The sequence below is a fragment of the Heterocephalus glaber genome, unplaced genomic scaffold, assembly GCF_053883595.1.
Source record: "Heterocephalus glaber isolate CG9 unplaced genomic scaffold, H.glaber_assembly_v1.0 deba00001555, whole genome shotgun sequence".
NCBI lineage: Eukaryota > Metazoa > Chordata > Mammalia > Rodentia > Bathyergidae > Heterocephalus > Heterocephalus glaber.
This window is the reverse complement of record NW_028258346.1, coordinates 6,502,245-6,524,339: the sequence shown is the minus strand read 5'-3', so window position 1 is coordinate 6,524,339 and position 22,095 is coordinate 6,502,245. Positions and strand designations below refer to the sequence as shown.

Sequence of the window (22,095 nt, the reverse complement as noted above, 5' to 3'; positions counted from 1 at the left end):
AAAATGTGGCCACAGAAGCAAATGTACTTGATGAGGCCTCTGTAACACCTGAAAATTAAATTGTGAAGGAACACAGATCTATGAAATACTACATTAATTCAATGTCAGGGCAGCAAAATCAATGAAGAAACCAACTCAACTGCTCTGGATGCAAGGTAAGTGGCAACATCTCCTTGTGGACCAATCTAACTAGCTCCACAAGCATTTTTTTCCCTATGCTTTTGCCATTCTGCATCTACTCTGCACCTCATAAGATGTGATGGAAAGGGCAAGTGGAGATTTTCTGTCTTGAAATCTCAGGTCTGCAGCCTACAGGAACAGGAAAAGGAAGAGATTAAAGTGCTGCTGGGATGTTTGGCTGTCACTGTCCACTAGTCTAACTTTTAGAATCAAGTCTACATCTTGTTCCAAGGATATGTGTTTTTTCTACTTAACAGTGCTAACCAGTGGTTAATGCATGAAATATCAATACAACGAATTCCTTTTGATTTTCTGTCCTGTTTTACAATTTTCTTGATCTTTCCATTTGGTTGTTTTCATTGTTAAATCTAACCATGGGCTTCAAATATTTTATAGGATAACATTTGATTAAAACTCAGTGCAAGTTAAAATAGTAACTGTTAAAAAAATATAGTGACATATCCAAAGATGAACTTAATCCCAACTGTAAACCTTTTCTCTGCTCTATGCAAAGTCTGAATCTCTGTAACATTAAAGTCAATTTAGTGTCTTTAAATGATTTTCCCCATTCTTCATTTTAAGTAGATGCTGATGAAAAACACAGGTGTCACAATACCCACGATATAAATCATGTCCAAAAATGACAGTTTATTAAGTTCTCCTTTTTACTGCTAATAATAGCAGAAGTTTAAACTTACAGTTGAATAATGCTATATATTTCCAAAGGATTCATAAATATTTCATCTGGAGCTCAGATTAAACCATTAAAGTACACAAACCAAATATTATTTTATCCTTTTTAGAGGTAAGGAAACTAAAGCACCAAGAAATGCAAGAAATGAAGTTATCTGTATCAAAGAGCTTTGGTATGAGAATCAAGACTATAAGTCAAGTTTTCTGACTTCCTTTCTTTAATATAACATTATTTCATAAATGACTGGGTCATTTCTTATTTAACCTTCTCATCACCTTTCTCCCTGAGTGATATACTACGGTGCCTCTCATTTAAGAGACCTACTTACTTGCTGATGCCTGTCAAGTAAGAATTTCATTTCACATTATTGGACAGCAAGAAATGTTCCCAGCAGCTAAATTTTCAGATGAATGTTCAAGTTGTGATCATTGTGACATGCAAGTCACAGGTTAATTCTAAGCCTTTCCAGGGACATTAACAAAACCTTTAATTCTAAAGAGACATGTAACTCAATCATCTCTTTAAAGTCAATAATAACTAAATGATATGATTTATGAGGTGTAAGAAGCTAGTTTATGATTTTTCAACTGTTGGTTTACTCAAATGTCTTAGGCACATTTTTGTAGACCTATTCATAAAAGGATAAAACAGTCAATTACCATAACTAAAATTTTTCAAACTACATAAGTTATAATTATACTTAAATGATGTGATCTTTTCCCTTGACCAATTACATCCACTATCTTAAAATAGATTTAAAGGTAGTGACAAAAGCAATAACAATAATATTGTCATTCACTGAGTCTTATGCCGTACACTTAACTAAGAATTTCTTCCCTAGGAGGCTGCTACCAGTACTATCCCTATATTGCAGATAAGGAATCTGAGGCTTACTGAGATTAAATTAACTTGTCCAAGGTCAACCAGCTATGAAAAGCAGAGCAGGGATGAGAACTCAGGACTGATTTCCAAATCTAGGGGTCTCTTTCGACTCTTTTCCACACTGTCTCTTAAGTGGACCTCTTAGGTCCTATCTGTAGCATTTAAAAAGTTTAAAATGCAGAAAATAAACTATACTAAAGATATTATATCTTGACTGTTATTGTCTGAAAAAGTGTGTTATTACCTGATTTTTCAGTATGAGACATTCTAATAATCTTTAGCTTCTGTATTTTAGTCTAGCTGATGTTTAAAAGTTACAATCAGGTAAAGAAGTTGTAAAAGAGTTAAGCAATTATTCTCAATTGGTTTGTTAGATCCTAGCACACATTAATGAGTAATAAGATATTAGGCTGACTATATGCTAAGGAAGTATGGTGGTTAGTTAAGTTCCTCCAGGGTGGCTGGACTCCTTCAGAACTGAATAGATGGCACAGTCATTTCTTTAAAAACATTCAAAAAAGCCCCAAACAAATAAGAAGAAAAATGACATTTTGAGGCTGCCTTTAGCTGCATAGTCAAGTCATGAGGCAATTTCAAATCTGGACTGCATCACCTTACACAAAACAAATACCAATTTTTAAATATTTATAAACACAGCTAATACAATTATGTTAAAAACAACTACATACATCTTTATTTAAATGAGAACTGCCAATAATACAGCTGCTATATATAAAAGTGCTGGCAGAAGACCTTATTTCTCTTAGAGGTTTCTGCAGGTTGGCAAGGGCAGGGAAAAAACCATTGTCATATTACTGTATTTTACTATTTTAATAACTTGTTAACTTACAGATATATTATTTATTTGGGTGAGACAGAAAATCATTTGAGGTAGAGCATTATTTTTATTTATTTATTTTTGGTACCGGTGATCGAACTTGGGTCCTTGCGCTTGCGCAGCAGGCAGCCAAGACCACTGAGATAAATCCCCGGCCCATAGGTAGAGCATTATTAATAATCAAAGCGGAATTCAGGATGATAATTTAGTCTTTAAATAATTTGGCAGTTTTAAATTAAGGAAATAATACATAGTGCTGTATGTACTTATAGTTAGCATATTTGTGGATCATTAAATTATTCAGACTGAGATTACATTTTAATAATAATGCTTTCAAAACAATAAATGTTATTTTATTACATTTTAGCTTCCTAAATACATACAGTTATATATTCCATTTGTCATCTGTGCTAGGTAGAAGCTCACAGAATTTAAGAGATATATACCTACATATACATCTACAGCTACATCTCTATCTCTATATAATTCACATGTGCTGGGGAAGGCATACGGAAAAGAAGGACAATTTAACAGTATTTCCTCTTTTTAACTGATTTTATAACGCATGAAAGGAAAGCCCTGAGGAATACAGACAGAAAACACTGCTGCTGCCCTTGGAGTATTTGGGCATGTTCTCTGCTTCACAGTGACATGGCCAGAATCAAGTTAATGCTGACAACTCCTGGGGAGTAGTAATTATTCATTATAATATATCTAAGTGACCTGTGCTCACAGATGTAAACATATAAAAGTATCGCTTCTGGCAGAAATCTTGTATTAAGTTTCTCAGAAAACAAGGTCATGGCAAATGAATTAGAAGACATTATTTTAAATTTGTAGAATGTCTGGTGCCAGCCATAATAGAAAAAGCTCACTGCAGCCTAATTCTCATGCTCCTTACAATAAAATACCCTGCACATATTCCCAAAAATAAGTAAATTCCAGTGTACTCTGAAAAGTAAATACGAATACAAATTCCGAAGAGGAGTCACACTTGATGATACGACCCATATGGCGGTGAGTATCCTAGTTTGTTTTGGTGTTTTCTCTTATCCCTTGCAACTTTGACTTGAGAGTCAGGCTTAAGCTGGAAAGAGCCAAAACAGCAACAGAAACCCCCTCTGAGAATTAACCCTGTGGCTTCAAGACTGTGGAGGAAACCCTGTTGTTTTCTCTTTTTCTTCTCTTTTTTGGCTCCCCTCACCCTTTTTTGCTTTTGCCCTCAGAGTAGGGTGTGGTTATATCTGTGTAGACTCTGATGGGTATTTTGTGGTGGTAGTGACACTCGCACTGAAGACTTTAAGTAGCTATTACAGCTGTATTTCATGAGGTAAATATAAATGCACTTGAAGCAAATAGAAATAGGGAAATTTTCAGCAAACTACAAAAAAAAGAGTAGATTTAGAGCTGAAAAATTCAATAGCTATTATCCAATCTGAAGAATAGGGGTAAGAGGAGAAAAAATGAGAAAGTCTCAGAGATCTGTAGGACGGCATAACAACCAGCAATGGAATTCCAGAAAGAAAAGAGAAAGAGAGTAGTGTAAAAAAAAAAAAAAATCTGATGAAGGGGCCAGGAATTTAGCTCAGTGGCACTGTGGTTGCCTGGCAAGCACAAGGTCCTGAGTTTGATCCCCAGTACAAAAAAAAAAAAAAAATCTGATGAAATAATGGTCAAAAAGTACCCAAATTTAGTAAAAACAAAACTATAAATTTACAGAATCAAGAAGTTCAGGGAACCCTGAACAGGATAAATTCAAAGAAACTAAGCCCAGACATATAAATATCAACCTACATAAAATCAATGATAAAAAATTTTGAGTAACTAGAGATAAGCAAAAGCATATATATATAGCTATAGATATATGATTAGAATGAACATGTATTTCTCATCAGAATCTACAAAGAACAGAAGACAATGGAATAATACCTCTAAAGTTCTGAAAGAAATTTTATATGCAGCAAAAATATCCTTTAGGAATGAGACAGAGAAAAATGATATTCTTAGATCAAGAAAATCTAAAGCACTGCTAGTGGTTAGTAGCCTTGCTCTAAAAGAAATGTAAAAGTAACTTCTTTTTTTTTGGTACCAGGGATCAAACTTGGGTTCTTGTGCTTGTGCAGCAGGCGGCGAAACCACTGAGCTAAATCCCTGGCCCCTAAAAGTAACTTCTTAATGCTAAAGGAAAATGTACCCGTGCGACTTCAGCAATGAAGGAAGAGTAGTGGACATGGCAAATATCTGGGAATATCATAGACTAATTTTTGCTCTTCACTTTTAAAAAATAGGATTACTAAAGCAGTTTAAAACCTTATCTGATAGAGTTTTTAATATAATACATGTAACATACAAGACAAAACATAAATCGGTCACAGTAAAAGAAACCATAACACTGAAAGGCAGAATTGTACATTTTCTTTGAAGTGATAAAATATTATCTCTAAGTAAGACTGTGAAAGATTTGGCAATATATACTAGAAACCCCAGACCAAGCACTAAAATATATTATAAAACACATATAACCAAAAGGCAAATAAATTATACAGACTATTAAAAATAATCTGACTTGTGGTTAGATCTAATCTACTACTAATAAAAATTACTAATTTAAGAGAGCAGTCCTCTATACCCAAGCACTTTTCTTAAACCATTCCTTGTAAGTGATACTAGCTTTCCTAAATTGCCTCCCTGGAAACAGAAGTTGCACTGTTACTTAACTAATTTAAGTGTTTGACAGTGGTCCATTTCATGAAGATTTATATTCTGTTAAATCATCAACTACAATAAGTATGGTTATTAAATAAAGTGAAATGCCAGAAGGGAGAAACTGTATCTTATTTATTACTGGTTCCTCAGCATCTTGTATGTAATGTATATTTAGTAAACAGAATGGTGTTCAAACAGAATGAATGAATGAATGATTATTCCCAAAGATTATCAGAGTGTAGAAATGAAAGTGCAATAGGGATAAAAGATTCATTCTAAGGTAATAAGTCAAGGTGATCATGTAAGATAGGAGGGGAACTGATTTTGGATTTTGAAAACCACGTTAATTTAATGGAATTACCTTGCAATATTACACCATATTCTGACAATGCTCAAAGGAATTTTAGTATTTGTTTGCAGAGTCTTCATTATGGTCTCCTAATATGTGATGTGAAATAAAATATTCATAATTTAATGCCAAAATATTGTCATTTTTCTAGCATCACCCAGAGCCATGCTTTAGCAATGAGTAACACCGATGGATCAAGAGACTCCTCATTGTTTGGATCCTGATGAATTCTAGAACCAAAATTTCTGAGATGACCAGGTCTCCTGCGTATGGATTTTTTTTGGGAAAATTCTGACAAAATGAATAAAATGTATTAATTATTCATTCATTGTTCATTCATTCATTAATTATTCATACAATCTTTGGACCTATGCTCATTTTATATTAATATAAGAACTATGATATTAACATTTTTTTGGGAAATTTATCCTGTGAACATGGTAAGCTTTTTGAAGAATGAAATAAACTCCTTTGTTTACTTTTTATTTTATATGACTTTCATATAAAGAAACACAAGCACATGTAATAATGGCTGATGACTTGCATAGAAATCAATAAACACAAGCCAGATTGTATTAGAACATTTTGGAACCAAATATTTTTGTGTTAAAAATTTATCAAAACAAAAACCAAAACCCAAGAAATGAAACCTATTTCCTATCAACCTCAGGCAAGTTTGAAATGTCGAAATGAAATGATCACTGAGATGTGGGTATGTGCTAAAATTGCTACTGCCTAGTGTTATGGTTTGAGTCTAGATGTCCCTGTAAAGCCTCATGGGGTCATAGGTGGATGAATCTAGAGTGTGTGATGCTAGGATTAAGAGCATGTGACTACTAAACCACTACACGTGAGTGACTGGTTTGACACTGCTCTAATCCTGGTAGTCTGAATAAGATAAAAGGGGCAGAAATACTATTAAAGTCCCTTGTTGCTTTTGCTACTTTGTGCCCCCCATGTTTCTCCTCTGCAATACCTCTCTGCAACATGGCACCCTGCCTTTGAGTCAGCCAATTACGGACCGAAACCTCTACAAACTTTAAGCCAAATAAACCTTTCCTCTTTAACTTTGGGTGCTGGGTATTTTGTCTCAGCCACAAGAGAAAAGTAACTAAGACACCAAGCTGTCACCTGGTACCTTATAGAAAATGAGTAATTCTGATAACTAAAGAGAAAGTATGAACACTGTAAAAAGACATAACACGTTTCTTCTCTCATATGATGGCTTTAAATTTCCCTTAATTTCTTCAATTAAAAGGCACTGCTTAACTTTAGAAATCAGAAACAGAACTAGCCACCTTCCACCTTACTGTTCCTTACTGTCCCTCCCTTCTCAGGGATGTTAACATTATAGCAGTGCATATTATTCCTCTTTTTTCCTATCTCAGTACTTCCAAAGACTATTAGACATGGAGCAGACATTTCATGGAGGATGGAAAAGCGCTACATAAAGTCTTTTTTGGATAACCAACTTGGTAATGAGATTGTAACAGTTCATTTAAGGGGATCAATTTAAAACAGAATTTTCCAGATCAGTTCTTGAAAAATAATTTTATTAACATTTAATAAAATTTATATATTTAAAATATTGAAGAAACTAGTCAGTGTTTCTTCTAGAGTGTCAAAGAAAATTTGCATCTCCAAAACAAGTCAAAAATAAATTCCCGATATGGTAGTGGCTTAGTCCCTGAGCCCAAAGGAGTATAGTTAAAATATTTTTGGAAAGACACTTGTAGGAAGATGAATTTTGGTGTTTTTTTTTTGGTATTGGGAATTGAACTTGGGACCCTGTGTTTGTGAGGCAGGCAGCGGAACCACTGAGCTAAATCCCCGGCCCAAGAGGAATTTTAAATTATAGAATGATAAAGCTTTTGAACTGGAATGGTACTTGTTGATATCTTTAATAATCATCACATTTTACAGGTAAGGAAACAGAAACTCAAAGAAGTGAAGTGCCTGGCTAAGATCACTCTGCCAATTAATGGCAGGCCCAGTAACAAAAATCTAGGTTTTCTGTTTCTTAGTTTAGTAATCTTTTTACTATTGAACAGTAACAGCTAAAGCAGAAGGAACATACATTTATGAGGGTCTTCTAGTTACTAGGCTCAATGTTAAGTATTTTACAACTACTCATAAATTATCTCTCATTTTCAGTTATGCTACATGATAGGTATACTACTTGTGACAGAATCTGAACCCAGGTTTCTTACACTACCAAGAAAGGTTGTACTGTGTAGTCACATTGTGGACATGTTTAACAAATATAAATGTGCCAGGTAAAACTTAAGGAGGGAACCACTGCATGGCCAGGAGTGGGACAATTAGAGCCTAACTGAGGAAACTGTGGATCCACATCATTTTCTCCACTTGGAGTTTGAGAGTCCAGACTCAGAAGTCCAACAAAGCTTGGTTTTGAATTATAGCTCTGTTTCTTACTAGATCTGTGACCGCAGCCAATTAATTTCTCTAGGTTTTAGTTTCCTAGTCTGTAATATGAAATATAACATTCCGTATAGAATTTTATTAGGATGAAGTGAAATAATACATTTAGAGCAGTAGTGAGTACAATACCTGGCATAATTGATAAATGTTAGTTATATTTTTTTGAGTTTTTGCTTGTTTGGCTTTTTTTTCCCCCATTAAGTTTATTGGTACATTTTAGGTATAAAATACAGTTACATTCATCATTGGGATCTTGTACCATTACATGAGTATCTTGGTTCTTATTTTTTTCCCCATTCCCTTGCCCTCCGTTCACCCCCTCCACCCTTCTCTATTTGCAAAGACTTTGCTTCCATTTTTTTCCTTTTCTCATATTTTTTCTTTTCCCTTTTTTCCTTTCCCCCACCCCTCCCACTTCCCCTGCTCCTTTAGACCTTTTCTTCCTATTACACAATATCAATTATACATTTTCAAAATTAAAATATCAAGATCTAGGAGACATTACCACAGATTTTACAGAATTTAAAAGGATATAGAAAACATATTTCAAAAATCTGTTTTGAAATAAATTTGACAACTTCTAAGAAGTACCTTGGAAGACAAATTAATGAAACTAACTCTGGAGGAAATATAAAAGTTGAATAGCACCTATTAAAGAAAGTATATTCCTAGCTTGAAAACCTACCTATATGACAACAACAGGCTCATATACTTTTTAACTGATAAATTATACCAAACATTTAAAGCAGAAAAAAGAAGGAATGCTTCTCCTCTCATTTTAGGAACTCAACATTGAGCTAATCCTAAAATTGGATAAAGATAATAGAAGAAAAAAGTATGAACATAGATAGAAATTTGTTTAACAAAACAAACTATTGGAAGTCAGATCTGGCAGGATGTAGAAAGTGGTTTTGTTATAGGGATGGCAGTGTTGGTTCAGCATTGGAAGATCCACCCCCAAAAGTCATCATTTTATCAGAGGAAAGGAAAAAGCCATATGATCCTGTCAGTAGTTGCAGAAAAAGTATTGGACTAAATTCCACAGCTGTTCATGGTAAAAGCTATCAGGAGACTAAAAGTAGAACAGAACCTTCTCAACAGATTAAAGACATGTACTCCATACTTCAGTGAGAACACCTTACGTGAATGGAGAAGATACAATGCTTTCTCCTTAAGGTGGGGAACAAGGGCTTTTTGATAAATTTCACAAGATCACCAAATTCATTTTTAAGAAACATAATCATGTACTTTGCCATGACTAAGTGTTATCATATTTGGATTATGTCATGTCCAAGTAGATGCCTACTGTGTAAGGAATGGCAACTGCAGGAACATTATGTGCTCCTGAAAAGGTAAGACATTTTCCTCCCACATGTGTACCCCATACTAAAACTGGCCCATGACCTCTACTGTAGCTTTACCTACTGAAAATTGGTTCTATATTTATATAAAAGAATTTTTCTCCTAGGAAGAAGGACTTCATTATTTTGATTTAGGAAGAGATTATAATTGTTATGTTTTGCATCTAGACTTCCCCTCAAGGCCTAATGTGGTCACAGGCTTGATCTAGAGTGTGTGAAGCTGGAATTGACTCATGATGCAATGCTAGGCTCAAGGGCACTAGGATTAAGGGTGTGAGTGCTGCCCACCCTAAGTAGTCTGAATAAGATAAAAGAGGCAGAAAGACTCAATGAAGTTAGCTTGTTACCTTTGTTGTCTTTGTGCCATGTCGTTTCTGCTTTGGCATGCCTGTTTGTCATCCCTGCCTTGGAGATGGCCAATTATAGACTGAAACTTCTATGAACTGTAAGCCAAATAAACCCCTTCCATTTTAACTTTGGGTGTCAGGTATTTTGTCTCAGCAATGAGAGAAAACACAGTAATTCAAATGAATATCTTTGGAGTGAACCATTATAACTTTGCTGAATTCAAACTTAGATGAAAATGTATAAACATGACTTAGGAGTGTATTAATAAAATGGATTAAAATAAACCTTCCTCTATAATTTTGGAAAATGGAAAAAGCCCATTGATAGTTTTCTTCTATTACTATGGACCCTGGCTTACCTCAGTGCAACAATTACTTTCAAATGCTGAGGATATACAGAATATCTTTAGGTTGGTCTTGAAGGTTGGGCAAAATGAGATTTCTGTGATCACTGTTCGTCTACAAATGCAAGTTTGGGGAAGAGGTGATAGCTGTTTATATCAGCCCCCTTTCCCCTTCCTACTGTCCTCTGCCTTTCCCAGTATCTCTTAACAGGGGCCACTGAAGCCACCTACCTACAGAGTGAGTGCAAGTCAATGAGCTTAAGGAGGAGTAGGGAATTAAGATTTTCAATCGAGTTTTTGATCTCCTGGAAATCTGTTTGCATCTGTTTTATGGATTCCATTTGTTTCCTATGTTGGGATGAGAATTAAGATTTAGTCTCCTCATCCTATACCAATTTAAGCCAATTCTAACCATACCTTCAAACAACTACCTGATATGCAGACATAAGTCTCTGAGTTATATAACATGTTCCACCACCCCAGCACCACTCCATCTCCAGTGCTCCTGCAGTACCTATTAACGTCATAGGCACTTAGTAAATGAGAGTATGTTTGAAGAAGAGGGGCAGTGGCTGCTAGTAAATGTTTTTTTAATTATTAGTACATGTTTACATTTCTTGCATGGAGTTGGTATATGTACTTATTTAACAAATAGATGTTAGAGAGCAAGAGAGCTGACTGATAACACTTACTAATATGTGTGGTATACTCTCACTATGGCTAATTTAAGCTACCTGTGATTTACCAACTGGCTCACAAAGATCCTGAAAGTCTAAGAGTCCACTCACTTTCATCAGGACCAGCAAGCCAGCCAGCTTCAGCACACCACTGGAGAGAGGATCAATAAATAGTAGGGGGCAACTCTAGGTTATTCTACCTTAGCAAATGGCCAGTTATCCTTTTCTAAAATAAATGACTTCCATGAAATGTTGTCAAGAGCTTAGACTTCCTTTGATTCTACCTGTTTGGGCTGAATCTTGACCCCTACATTTCCTATCTACTCTTCAAGAACCTGCTAGGTATGTAAAATGGTTCTTCTAATGCCAAGAATAAGACAACCTAATTTCCAGTTAAGTCCAATTCTCCAAATGCCTCATTGCTGGCTTCCATCTGCTAGACCGAATCATTTGCTAGCAACAAAATGTCTGAAATACATCTGTGCTTGCTAGGGTCTTCTTCAAATATTTAATCTTAGATGACCAGCTACCATCTCAAGTCTTTGCAGCAAATCTCCAGTTCTACATTAACTCAGGAGAAAAGTCTCTCATTATACGTTGCTTGACCCATTTTCCACTGGACCTTGTTACTTAATAGTTTTTGCATCCTAAATCTGAGCATCTGCTCACCTTTCTTGTCTCAAAAAGCTTCAGAGGTTTCATTTTATAGTATAGGAGGCCCTCTGGTTATAAGGAAGGTATGAATATGGTGCAAGAAGAGCCTGTTAGCCAAAGCCATTAATAAAAATTTTGTTGTAAATGTATAAAAATCTTTACATCATCTCACTTTATTAATAAATTTTCTTGATTATATTTTATGCTATTGTAGTGAGAAGAATAGATCAAAAGAATACCAAAGCAATACAGTTCATATTCTAAGGTTTTTCTTTTTATCTGTAGAGCTACATTAACATGGGAAAACACACCTATGGGCCATTAATATGACAAAAAGGTATGCTTCTCAAACACTGGAAACTGTTAAGCATCTTTGTTGCCAAGAGAGTCTCTCTTTCATTCAGTTAAACCTCTAAACACTTCAAAAATTTACTTAAACATGATTCAGCTGTGGGACGTGAACTTTATATATTCTACAGAGAAAAGAAGGCTTGTCTGGTCTGCCAGCTGTTTTTTGTTTGATCAATCTTAACGCTATGGGAATAAAAGTTGTAATACAGTAGTAATTACTAGTACTCCAGTAAATTTAAAGGCTCTTACCTGTACATTTGTAATCAGAAGCTACCCCTTTAAGCACAGCATCAAAAATGGATATTTCTACTCGCTGCTTTTTGTGGTGACAACTCAGAAGCAAGGAAGGCTGGGACACAATGAAATACAGAAATGGTTCTAGCTGTAAGTCACCTGTTCCTCTTCGACCAGGCTGCCGAACGATAGTAATGCCAAGTGCTTGTCTTGCAGATGACCTTGTGGATGCGTGAAGACATTCAAGAGAGAGAACCCCTATTTTTCTCCCTGATATTAAAGATGTGCTACTGCTTAAGAGATCTTCTGCTGTCACTGTGGAAATACATGCCTGGTTGGGCTTAGCAACATCTGAATCAACTTCTGGGAGATTTAATGAACTCTTGCCTGTTTTTTCATCTTCCTTCTGTTCTTGTGATTTCAATTTGGGCAAGGCCGTCGAAGAATAGGTCATTAGTGAGATTCTACTTGCAGTAATAAATATGTCAAAGGGAATAAAATTTAGATTCTTTATAATTGATGACTGGCGTGAGGGACGGGCAATCCGGTGCTGACTGGCACCACTCTGCTGCTCTATTTGCACTATTCTGATTTTAACACTGTCACTGCCAATTCCACTGTCCTGAGCACCACTGTATCGAGAGGAGGTTTCAGCCATGCCTCCATCAAATGTATCCATTTTTTTCAGTTCTTGTTTAGAAATCTGTAGGGAAAAGGATAAAATATTTCAAATTAGTTGCGAGTGTTGGTATGTAAACAATGTGTTTGCGTTTAAGAGAAGACTTAAAAAATAAGCCTACTATAATCTAGTAATCATAAAAACAAGCTAGGTAGGTGCCCATTCAAAAAAAAAAAGTTCAAATGGCAAGGAAATACTTGAGAAAAGCATCAAATGTGCATTTCAGTATATCTGTGAGTGTCTGACCTATACTTACTTTGGATTAATACAATGTAGCATGTTTTAAAAAAATGCCTCTTCAAATAATTATTTTAATTAGCTTTCTTTACAATGATTTTACAAGCAATACAATAAACTTTCAAAATCATGTTCACTACTGGTTGAAACTATTTTATCTAGGTGCAGCTTATTTTGTTTACCCTTTTCATAAGCTGATGTACAGATTTTTGAATAGCAAGAAAGGGAGCAAAAAGTCAGCAGTCCTAAATTATGAGGAACAAAGAACAGTCATCTAAAATAAATGCTTGTCATCTAAGAAGATGGCTATTTTCCCCACCTATAATAGGATTTGGAACAAGGGTAAATGTAAATGATCAAATAAAATCAAGTCAGTAACTAAGGCCTCCCAGGGTAGATTTTTTCCTTTGGGCAATAAAGGCTACTAGTTCTCAACATTTTCTACCATAGACTCCCTGAACAGAGTAAAAGGAACTACTTGGGGGCAGAAGCAGTTTTGTTAAGATTACTTTGGCAGCATGACTCTTAAGAAATTAGCTCTCCTTTCTCAGATCTCCCAATCGTCTTTTCAGCACCTTGATATTTCACTTGCTGTATCTTTGAAGTATTTCTGAATCATCAGTGTAACCATGGAAAATCCCCAAAAGTATAAAGAGAACGTACAAAGTCCTCTCCACTCCTGTCTTATCAGCAAATACAGCTAGGCAGTAATATTTAGTGCATTTTCTTTCAGTCTTTTTCCCCCAACCACACCCCTTGGTGTGGACACAAATTTGTAACTCCATTTTTTGACAAGGTATTATACTCTTCACTTAGTGTTAGGAATAATTTGTTCAACCATTCCCATACAATTGGACATACAAGTTTTCAATTTTTGCTAACAAATACCTATAAAAAACATGCAATAATACTTCTTTATGACAGGAATTAGAAGGTAAATGTTATAAAAATTTTTTAAGTTATTAAATATTGCCACCTATCCAAAATGGCTGCACTGATTTACATTACTACTAGTGATGGAAAAATATTCCCCAAATACTGGATATTACTTATCAGTTTTTCATTTGATTGGTTAAAAAAAGTATCACTTTGTCACATGCTACTTAAGTTGTTTGCCAAGGGCTCATCGTGAAAATGTTAAAGAACTAATAAAAAACAGAGTGATGTAACAGTTAAATTTTTTCAAATAATATTTCCTATTAATTGATTTTATAGTTTCTGATGAAGACACATTGTTGTCAGAAAAATACAGCATTAGATGTAGCATTAGCTATTTGAAATAAAACTTACCCCTGCTCTTGGAAGACATCATGCTTTGTATTTTTTTTTTTTGGTACCAGGGATCAAACTCAGGATCTTGCACTTGCCAGGCAGGCATGGTACCACTGAGCTACATCCCTGGCCCCAACACCATGCTTTTTTAAAATCATGTTATCTGTACTGTGCTATTTCTGTGGTGGGAGCATCTCTCTGAGATTGCTGTAGCTGACAAATTCTTAGTCATCCATCAAAACAAGTGGAATTTGAGAATTATTCTCTTTTTGGTGATCTCAATACTTCACTCATAATTCTATTACTGATGGGTTATATTCTACTAAAATGTTCTTCAGCGACAGTACATTAGCAGATAGTTTTACAATACAGTCACATATGACAAGTTCTTAATGATTGATGACATACTGGATGGTGGCCCAACAAGAGTAAAATGGAGCTGAAAAATTACTGTTAGACAGTGATGTCCTTGGTGCCCTAATGTCACGGAGCAATCCATTACTTATGTTTGTGGTTGTGCTGGGATAAACAAATCCTCTGTGCCGCCAGCCACATGAAACAGCATAACACATACAACTCTGAACATACCACTTGATAATGATAAAAACTGATTTATTTTTGTGTTTTTATTATACTATTCTTTTTATCATTGAGTATGTGCTTCTACTTATAAAAAATGTTTACTATGAAATCTTATGCCGTGTTATGCCTACACAGCCTATTACATTAAGTGTTTACTACATTGCTTGATGATTGCATCATTTTCTCTTGTGCTTGACTTAATCTTGTATGGTTTTGTTTATCATGACCAAAAGAGCAAAGGCTACACTACATATATGTATGTTCATCCCCAGACTCCCACATAGCCTATGTTTATAGTAAGCTATGCTATCTGGGTTTGTGTAAATATGCTCTATGATACTCATATAACTACAAAATCACCTAATGGTGCATTTCTCAGAAAGTGTCCCCATAGTTAAGTGATACATGACTGTATATAAGCTTTGGGGACAGAGAGACCTGGGATCAAGTCCAACACTCTTCTAATTATATGACCTTGGACAAATTATAAACCTCTCTAAGGCTGCATAATCTTTTCTGCAAAACGATGGGAATAATTCTTAAAAGGATTATTATAAGGATTTGGTGAATGAGTCTACCTAAAAGAGTCAGCACACTACCTGGCATATAGAAAATAACTGACATTACCATCTGTTATGGTCTGTCTCCTGCCAGGTGAAGAATTGCTAGAGGGAATGGACCACATCATGTACATTATTAGGGTGCAGTGCAGTGCCTAGAACATTGAACAGGATTCATAAATGTCTGGTGATATGTTTGTTTCTGATAAAATGGTAAGTGAAAAAATTACTTGGGAGGCTAGAATTAATGATTGTTAATATGTAAACATATGTGAATGAAGACTTGTTAATATCAACATATTCAGGAGGTCTTTCCTGGTCTGCAGCTGAACACATTTCCAAGTGATCTTCCTAGTCTCTGATATGTCTTCATCCTCATAGTGGGACACTAATATGCAAGGATGTTGTGGCATTAGATGGGTAGATATACTGATCTTACACTCATTAAAGGATAATTAAAAAAAATTTCACCTCCTTAATGACGATGTCTACAAATCTTCCAGATACTGCTAGTCTTTCCCATATTCCCTTGCCCTTCTCCTTTCTCCTCCTCCCCTTCCCCTTCTCCTTTCTCCTCCTCCCCTTCCCCTTCCTCATCCCTTGCCTCTCTCTCTCTCTCTGTCTCCTTCCACCCCCCCACTCCCCCCTTTGTTTTTCTTTCTTTGTTTGGTAGTACTAGGGATTATTCCCATGGCCTGGACCTTTGCCAGGCTGGGCTGCTCCTGCTTCAGCCTCCCAGATTGCTGGGATTACAGGTGTGCACTACCATGACTGGCTGACATCTATGCTTTTAAAACAACCTATTTATATGGTACTCTTTACACTGTGTTCTCTCTTATAGTAAGCAATTGAAAATTTAAAAAAGATATCACTGAATGTTTATTATTTGATAGCTATTGTTAGCAAGTTACATACATTTTCTTTACTAAGTGTTATAACTCTTTGAGAGACAGTACTGTTAGCTCCATCTTAGAGCTGAGGAAACTGAGGCATATGTTAATCAAAAGGTACAGGAAAATGAGACCATAATATTAAGAGAAATAAATCAGACACACAAACTTAAATATTGCATTGTTTCTTTTATATGAGAAACCCAAAGTATAACAAAGAACAAAATAAAAGATAGATGATAGGAAGTAGGGAGGTAGATCTTTCTAAAATGGAAAAGGGCCAGGCTTGGTAGTGCATGCTTGTAATCCCAGCACTCAGGAGGCTGAGGTAGGAGGTTGCAGCAAGTTCAAGGCCACTGTGAGCTACATAGTGAAACCTTGTCTCAAAAGCAAAAACAAAAAACAAAATGAAAACCCTGAAAGAGAAAAGGGACTAAAAGATGGTGTGTGTGTGAGTGTGTGTGTGAAAAAAGGAATTAAGATGTGTATATGTATGTATCAATTCCATACAAAGAATGTAAACAGTATGTACTACCAACATGTACTACTAAAAAGAAGGGGTGAAAAGAAAGGCCCAAGAGACAGCTGGCAGGCTGCTACCTGGTAAGGAAAAACACCATGAGAGTATTCTCAGAACATATGATACTTCTTGTACAATTTAATCACTACTTGCTGACTGAATATATGAATGAATAAAACGAACAGATTTAATTTAGAAATTCAGTAAAAAAAAAAGCCACCAGTTTTTAGAATAACAGCTTAATTTTAAAGCTGTTATCCTTATTATGAAAATTCCAAATGGATTTCTAAACACTGTCAACTAGGAATTCCCAATACTACTCAAGTAGTCTAGGATTTATTGCCCACATTTTGAGGGATCCCAAACTAAATATCTATGCACAATTTAACTAAAAAATCAGTTAGGTTGAGTTCCATGGCAAAGTCAAATCGAGTTCCAGCTTCATAAACTATTTTCATTCTCCCAATCAGGAAAGTCAACCACAATTAACTATATGAAACTATAGTTTTATGCACACAGAATTTTCTTCTGATTTATAGATACATTTAAAACCTAGTCTCTCCTCCTCTAATGCACATTAAATGTCCCTATAGGTGTTAACATGAAAAACCATACCACCTGTAGGGAAAGATAAAGAAATTTAGTGTGCAGTCTTATTACATGCTGAGATTGCCACATTAGACCCTAGCACATGTCAAGTGGCATGAACTTGAGATATAAATAATTGGCAGGGGCAGGATGGCAGCTATCAGCTAAGGTCACACTGGTGACTAAACAGAAGTCAGATGGTAACTAATTCTAGTTACTACTGAGCAGAATGGAATTTGAACCAGTGATCCAGAGATGAAAGGGCCTGATTTTCATTGGGAAGGAAAACAAAAAAAGGCACAACTTTTTCAGTACTAGAAAACTAACTTTTAAAACTGGGTTAGAAAGCCAAAATTTCCTCCATTTATTCTAAGCTTCCAAATTATTTGTGGCACTGAAACAAGTAAACTGAGGATTTTTTGAGACAATATTGAAAGACCCACTGTTTGTCCTTTGACAATTGCAAATTTATCTATTATACTGAGAAGTATCTGGCCCACTACTGAGAAATATTTCACAATTAATTAAGTGAGCTGGGCCCTAAAATTGGGTATCAAATTTCCCATTCATTTGAGGAAACAAAAAGTGACGTGATCACTCTGAAAATAAGTTCTGCCTCATTATTATTGTCCAACGGACTAAGTTGTCAAAAACAGCACTATCTGCTTGCTGCTGGTGAGTGCTGCATGTATCTCTGGGCAGCGCTGTTACATTAGCCCTCCCACTCTTTACCTAACTTATTTAAAATGAACAATAAAAGTTTTCTTTAATTAGCTACTGGTGTGCATTAACATGATCATGATTAAACCATAAAAACCAACTGTACATTACTCCACTCCTCTGCTCCATATGTTTTGAATTATTCTGTTTGAAAATGTACTTTGTGTCCCTTTTAAAAGTTCGACCTTCTGCTTTCAGAGAATTAAATGCATATTACTGTAGTGAAGAAGATAATGTTTCAGACCTCCAGGCATATATTAAACACACTGGCAGCACTTGAGACAAAATGCTTTACTTATTAGATACTTCCTATTCTAAACAGTGTCATCAAAGGCTCAAAACAAAATCCATATAAAAGCTGCACAATGCTTCCACACAGAACCTGTGCCAAAATCCCTGTACTCTCCAACTAATGAGGAAAGGATGTGTACTCTTAACATATGAATGTAAGATTTTCCAAGCATTCACTTTAGGAAACTAGGCTATTGATTCCATATGGGTTATGTTAAATGAAACTGTATTGGTAAAATAACCTTTAAGATATCTGGCATGATAACAATAATTAAACAATATTCAAAAGACTAAAACAAAAGGGAATTTGGTTCCACAATGGCTAATTAAAATAAAATGAAAAAACACAGCATGCTATCCATCAAGATAAATTGTTATTGTTTAAGAACGTTTTAAATACTGTGAAAATATACTTTTAGATAAAATCTGAAAGAGCTGGAAAAATATTTGTGGCTTAAAAATGGATAGTTCAGTGAAGAAAAAAAGTATAGGACTCTGAAATTTTACGTGGAGACAACAGCTTTAAAGCCTTGAGCACAACCAGATGGTACTTAAGGCAGAGGAATTCTAGTTTCACTATCAATGGGTTTCAATATGAGAGGTTTTCAATAGCTAGGGAAACAGGTCAAGTTGATAGTTTACTTCTTAGATCATTCCAGCTCATTTTCCCATCCTTTCACAGCTATATATAGTGCAGACACCAGCCACCACGGAGAAGGTGCTGAAAGCTGTACTAGTAGCTAGGGAACTATATCTAATTCCTCTTTTTTAATAGACAGTATTGAGATAGGAAAGTTTACTAGCTCACCCCAGAGTTTGGTAAGATCTGCAATGTTTTAGGAGTAGTGAACAGAACCACATTTGAATGACAGGGCAACAACATCAAAGGATGTATTAAAAGTTTCTACTTACATGAGTTTGATACTCAAGTAGCATTTTGGAGTAGGGAAAGAAGGTTGATTGAAACTTCTTGTTGGGTCATAGCAATAATTTTAGGAACATATCTAAAAGTCAGCCACATTAATAAAAAATGCTGCAAATAAATGGATGCTTAAAGTTTTAAGGAATATATGTGGGAACCAGGCTTTTGAGATAAGGACTAAAACAATTTTTTTTGATGGCTAACAATAATGGGAAATTCATTATGTACTCCAGTACTTTATTTCACATTACTTTCAAAATCTGTCTTTTAAAGAAAAACTACATACAAAACATAAGCATATACACAAAATTTTCCACTTCCTTATCATAATTATGGTTACATAACAGCAACACTGAAGCAACACTTCCGGCAGGCAAGAGTTACACTTTAATTGTTATAAAAATATCTTTTTCCAATTATAAGATCATTTTTCACATTTACAGACTGAAAAAAGTCAAGTGTAAAACTACAGAATCAAAGTGACAATCACATCTGTATATCACAGTGACACATATCCTAATTTTACTGCTCTTGCTAAAATGTAATAGTGTTTTCTAACAAATACTCTGTTTCTTACAAAATCAAATGCAGGTAAAAACTAATTGGTTATATACTCTAATGGTTTCACATACTGGAATTAGAGAGGAGACTTTTTATAAATTTGAAAAAATTATGTCCCTCATTGTCTAAACACTTGCAACATACTTCTAGCTATATCTTTTAGAAGTTTGTAGGATGGTGTGGCACAGTAGGATTGGGAGAGGTTATTTCATGCTTCTAACAGAGAAATAGTCTAATTTGGAAGTTTCATATTTTAGCATATTGTACTAATTTAATCAAGAAAATTGTAAGAGCATATTTTTATGTCTCACATTTTTTGACGGGGTACCAGGCATTGAACTCCGGTCCTTGCACTTGCAGGGCAGGCAGCAGAACCACTGAGCTAAATCCCTGGCCCCACTGTCTCACATTTTCAATGGTGTATTATAGATCATAAAGTTTTAAGATTTAATGGATGAGTTATCATTTCAACTCAGTGATGTGCTAGGTGAAATTTATGTTAACATATTAAATAAAAAGCATTAAACAGAATAAATTGACTATTATATGAAATATTTCTTTCTGTGTAACCAGTCAATGTTATTTTTTCCTTAGAAAACAAACTTGCACAAGCATCACACAGGCATTAGAACACAAGGGCTTTTTATATTTATTTTGTTTCTCTAAACCAAATGTTATACAAGATCCCTTAATATAATTGTTCCCAGTTGGATGACAAAATGTTTTCACAATACTGCAATATTTATGCAAAAAAGCAGAACTAATGATACCCACCACTGCTTAACAGATAGAATGGTAAAGGCTACTATAGTTTCAAGCTTTTCCTTTCATGAAATTTTCTGGCTCTTTGAAGTAACAGTATGAGGCCCCTACTGCCTGCTAGGTATCAGTTCAAATATTCACATTTCAGGACCAGTGCTAACTGTAATAAAAGAAGCATGGAGATAGTTCAGAAAAGGCTGCCTTTTACTTTAGTCTGTGGTCTATTGTTTTACCTTAAAACAACAAATGAAATGTAAATAAATGCAAATTATGAAAAGGGACCAGAACTAGAGCTAAAGACCACAATACCTAGATCATTATCAGTGCCTATTTCAATATAAAAGATGGGGGAAGGGGTTCCACACAATAACAACCACATCACCGCAGATAAATTCTAATTCTACCTGAGATTTTACCTGAAGTGTTCTCTTTTAGACTTCTGTGTCACTTTAACATTTTAACTGTAGTGTTATCTTTAAACTTTTGTGTCACTTTATATGTATATGATTTCACAGCATAAGCTTATTCGTGGGAAATTTGTTAAAAAAAAATTCCAGGTAAAACTTTGCATATGGCATCTTAACTTAGAAACATTTCTCATTCTCTCTCTCCTTTATGCTTCTTACATATATAACAAATGGAATAGGCTGGCCACTTTCGTTCAAGGAGTACAAGTTTTGAGTTTAAGTTTGACTTGTTTGCTTTTTGTGATGAATTCACTTTTTAAAAAATAAAACTTGCCACATTCTAGGACATTAATCAAAACAGATGCCTGTATATCGGAAATAATAGCCTGGCTTACAAATGGCCATGATGTTAATTCTTAAGAAGTGGCTACTGTGTGTACAATGTAACTACTCTTCTTCATACTGATGAAATCTAAGGTTCATTCCATTGATGTCAATGTGGAAACCATTTTGTCCCCTGGCTGCTTAAAGATTTTCAAGAGGATTAAATCAGCTGCAAGTCCTCATTATATCAGGGTTTACAACTGTGTCTGAATCGAAGTCTGTTTCTCATAGAATTTTACTTAGAGACTGACTTAGATTGGCTCCTTAGAGCTAGTCTGATTTTACTCGAAACAACTGTATCACATCAGCCACTCTCATAAACTTGCTTTAAGATTGAATCAGCCCTAACCCTGAAGCAGATGAAAGTTTATTGAGCCTATGCACTGTCTATAAGAATCACAGAAAAGTTTGCATTTAGTTTCGGCAGCAATATACAAGTAGACTATGTTTATTAAACTACTCTAGTGGGCCTCTGCCTTGCACCTATGAACCTAGTTCTCTGATAAGAAAACTATGACTTCTATTGATAAAAATACATATAAATCCTTATTTGATTTTTCCCTAAGTCACATATACTTCTTTAAAAACATAATATAGGGTTTATGGAGACAAGAAAAGAAAAGGCTTTTAGAACTAATCCCCCCTCCCCACCATATTCAGT

General features: G+C 35.1%; 1 protein-coding gene across 9 annotated transcripts in view; it reads right to left on the bottom strand.

Annotated features, from left to right (window-relative positions):
- Vps13b (vacuolar protein sorting 13 homolog B) overlaps positions 1–22,095 on the bottom strand; it is a 728,055-nt gene that overhangs the window by 236,391 nt on the left and 469,569 nt on the right. For all 9 annotated transcript variants that reach the window (XM_087190742.1, XM_087190740.1, XM_087190746.1 and 6 more), the window contains one exon: positions 12,075–12,762. In XM_087190742.1, the coding sequence (XP_087046868.1) occupies positions 12,075–12,762 (688 nt within the window). The remainder of the gene's footprint in view (positions 1–12,074; positions 12,763–22,095) is intronic.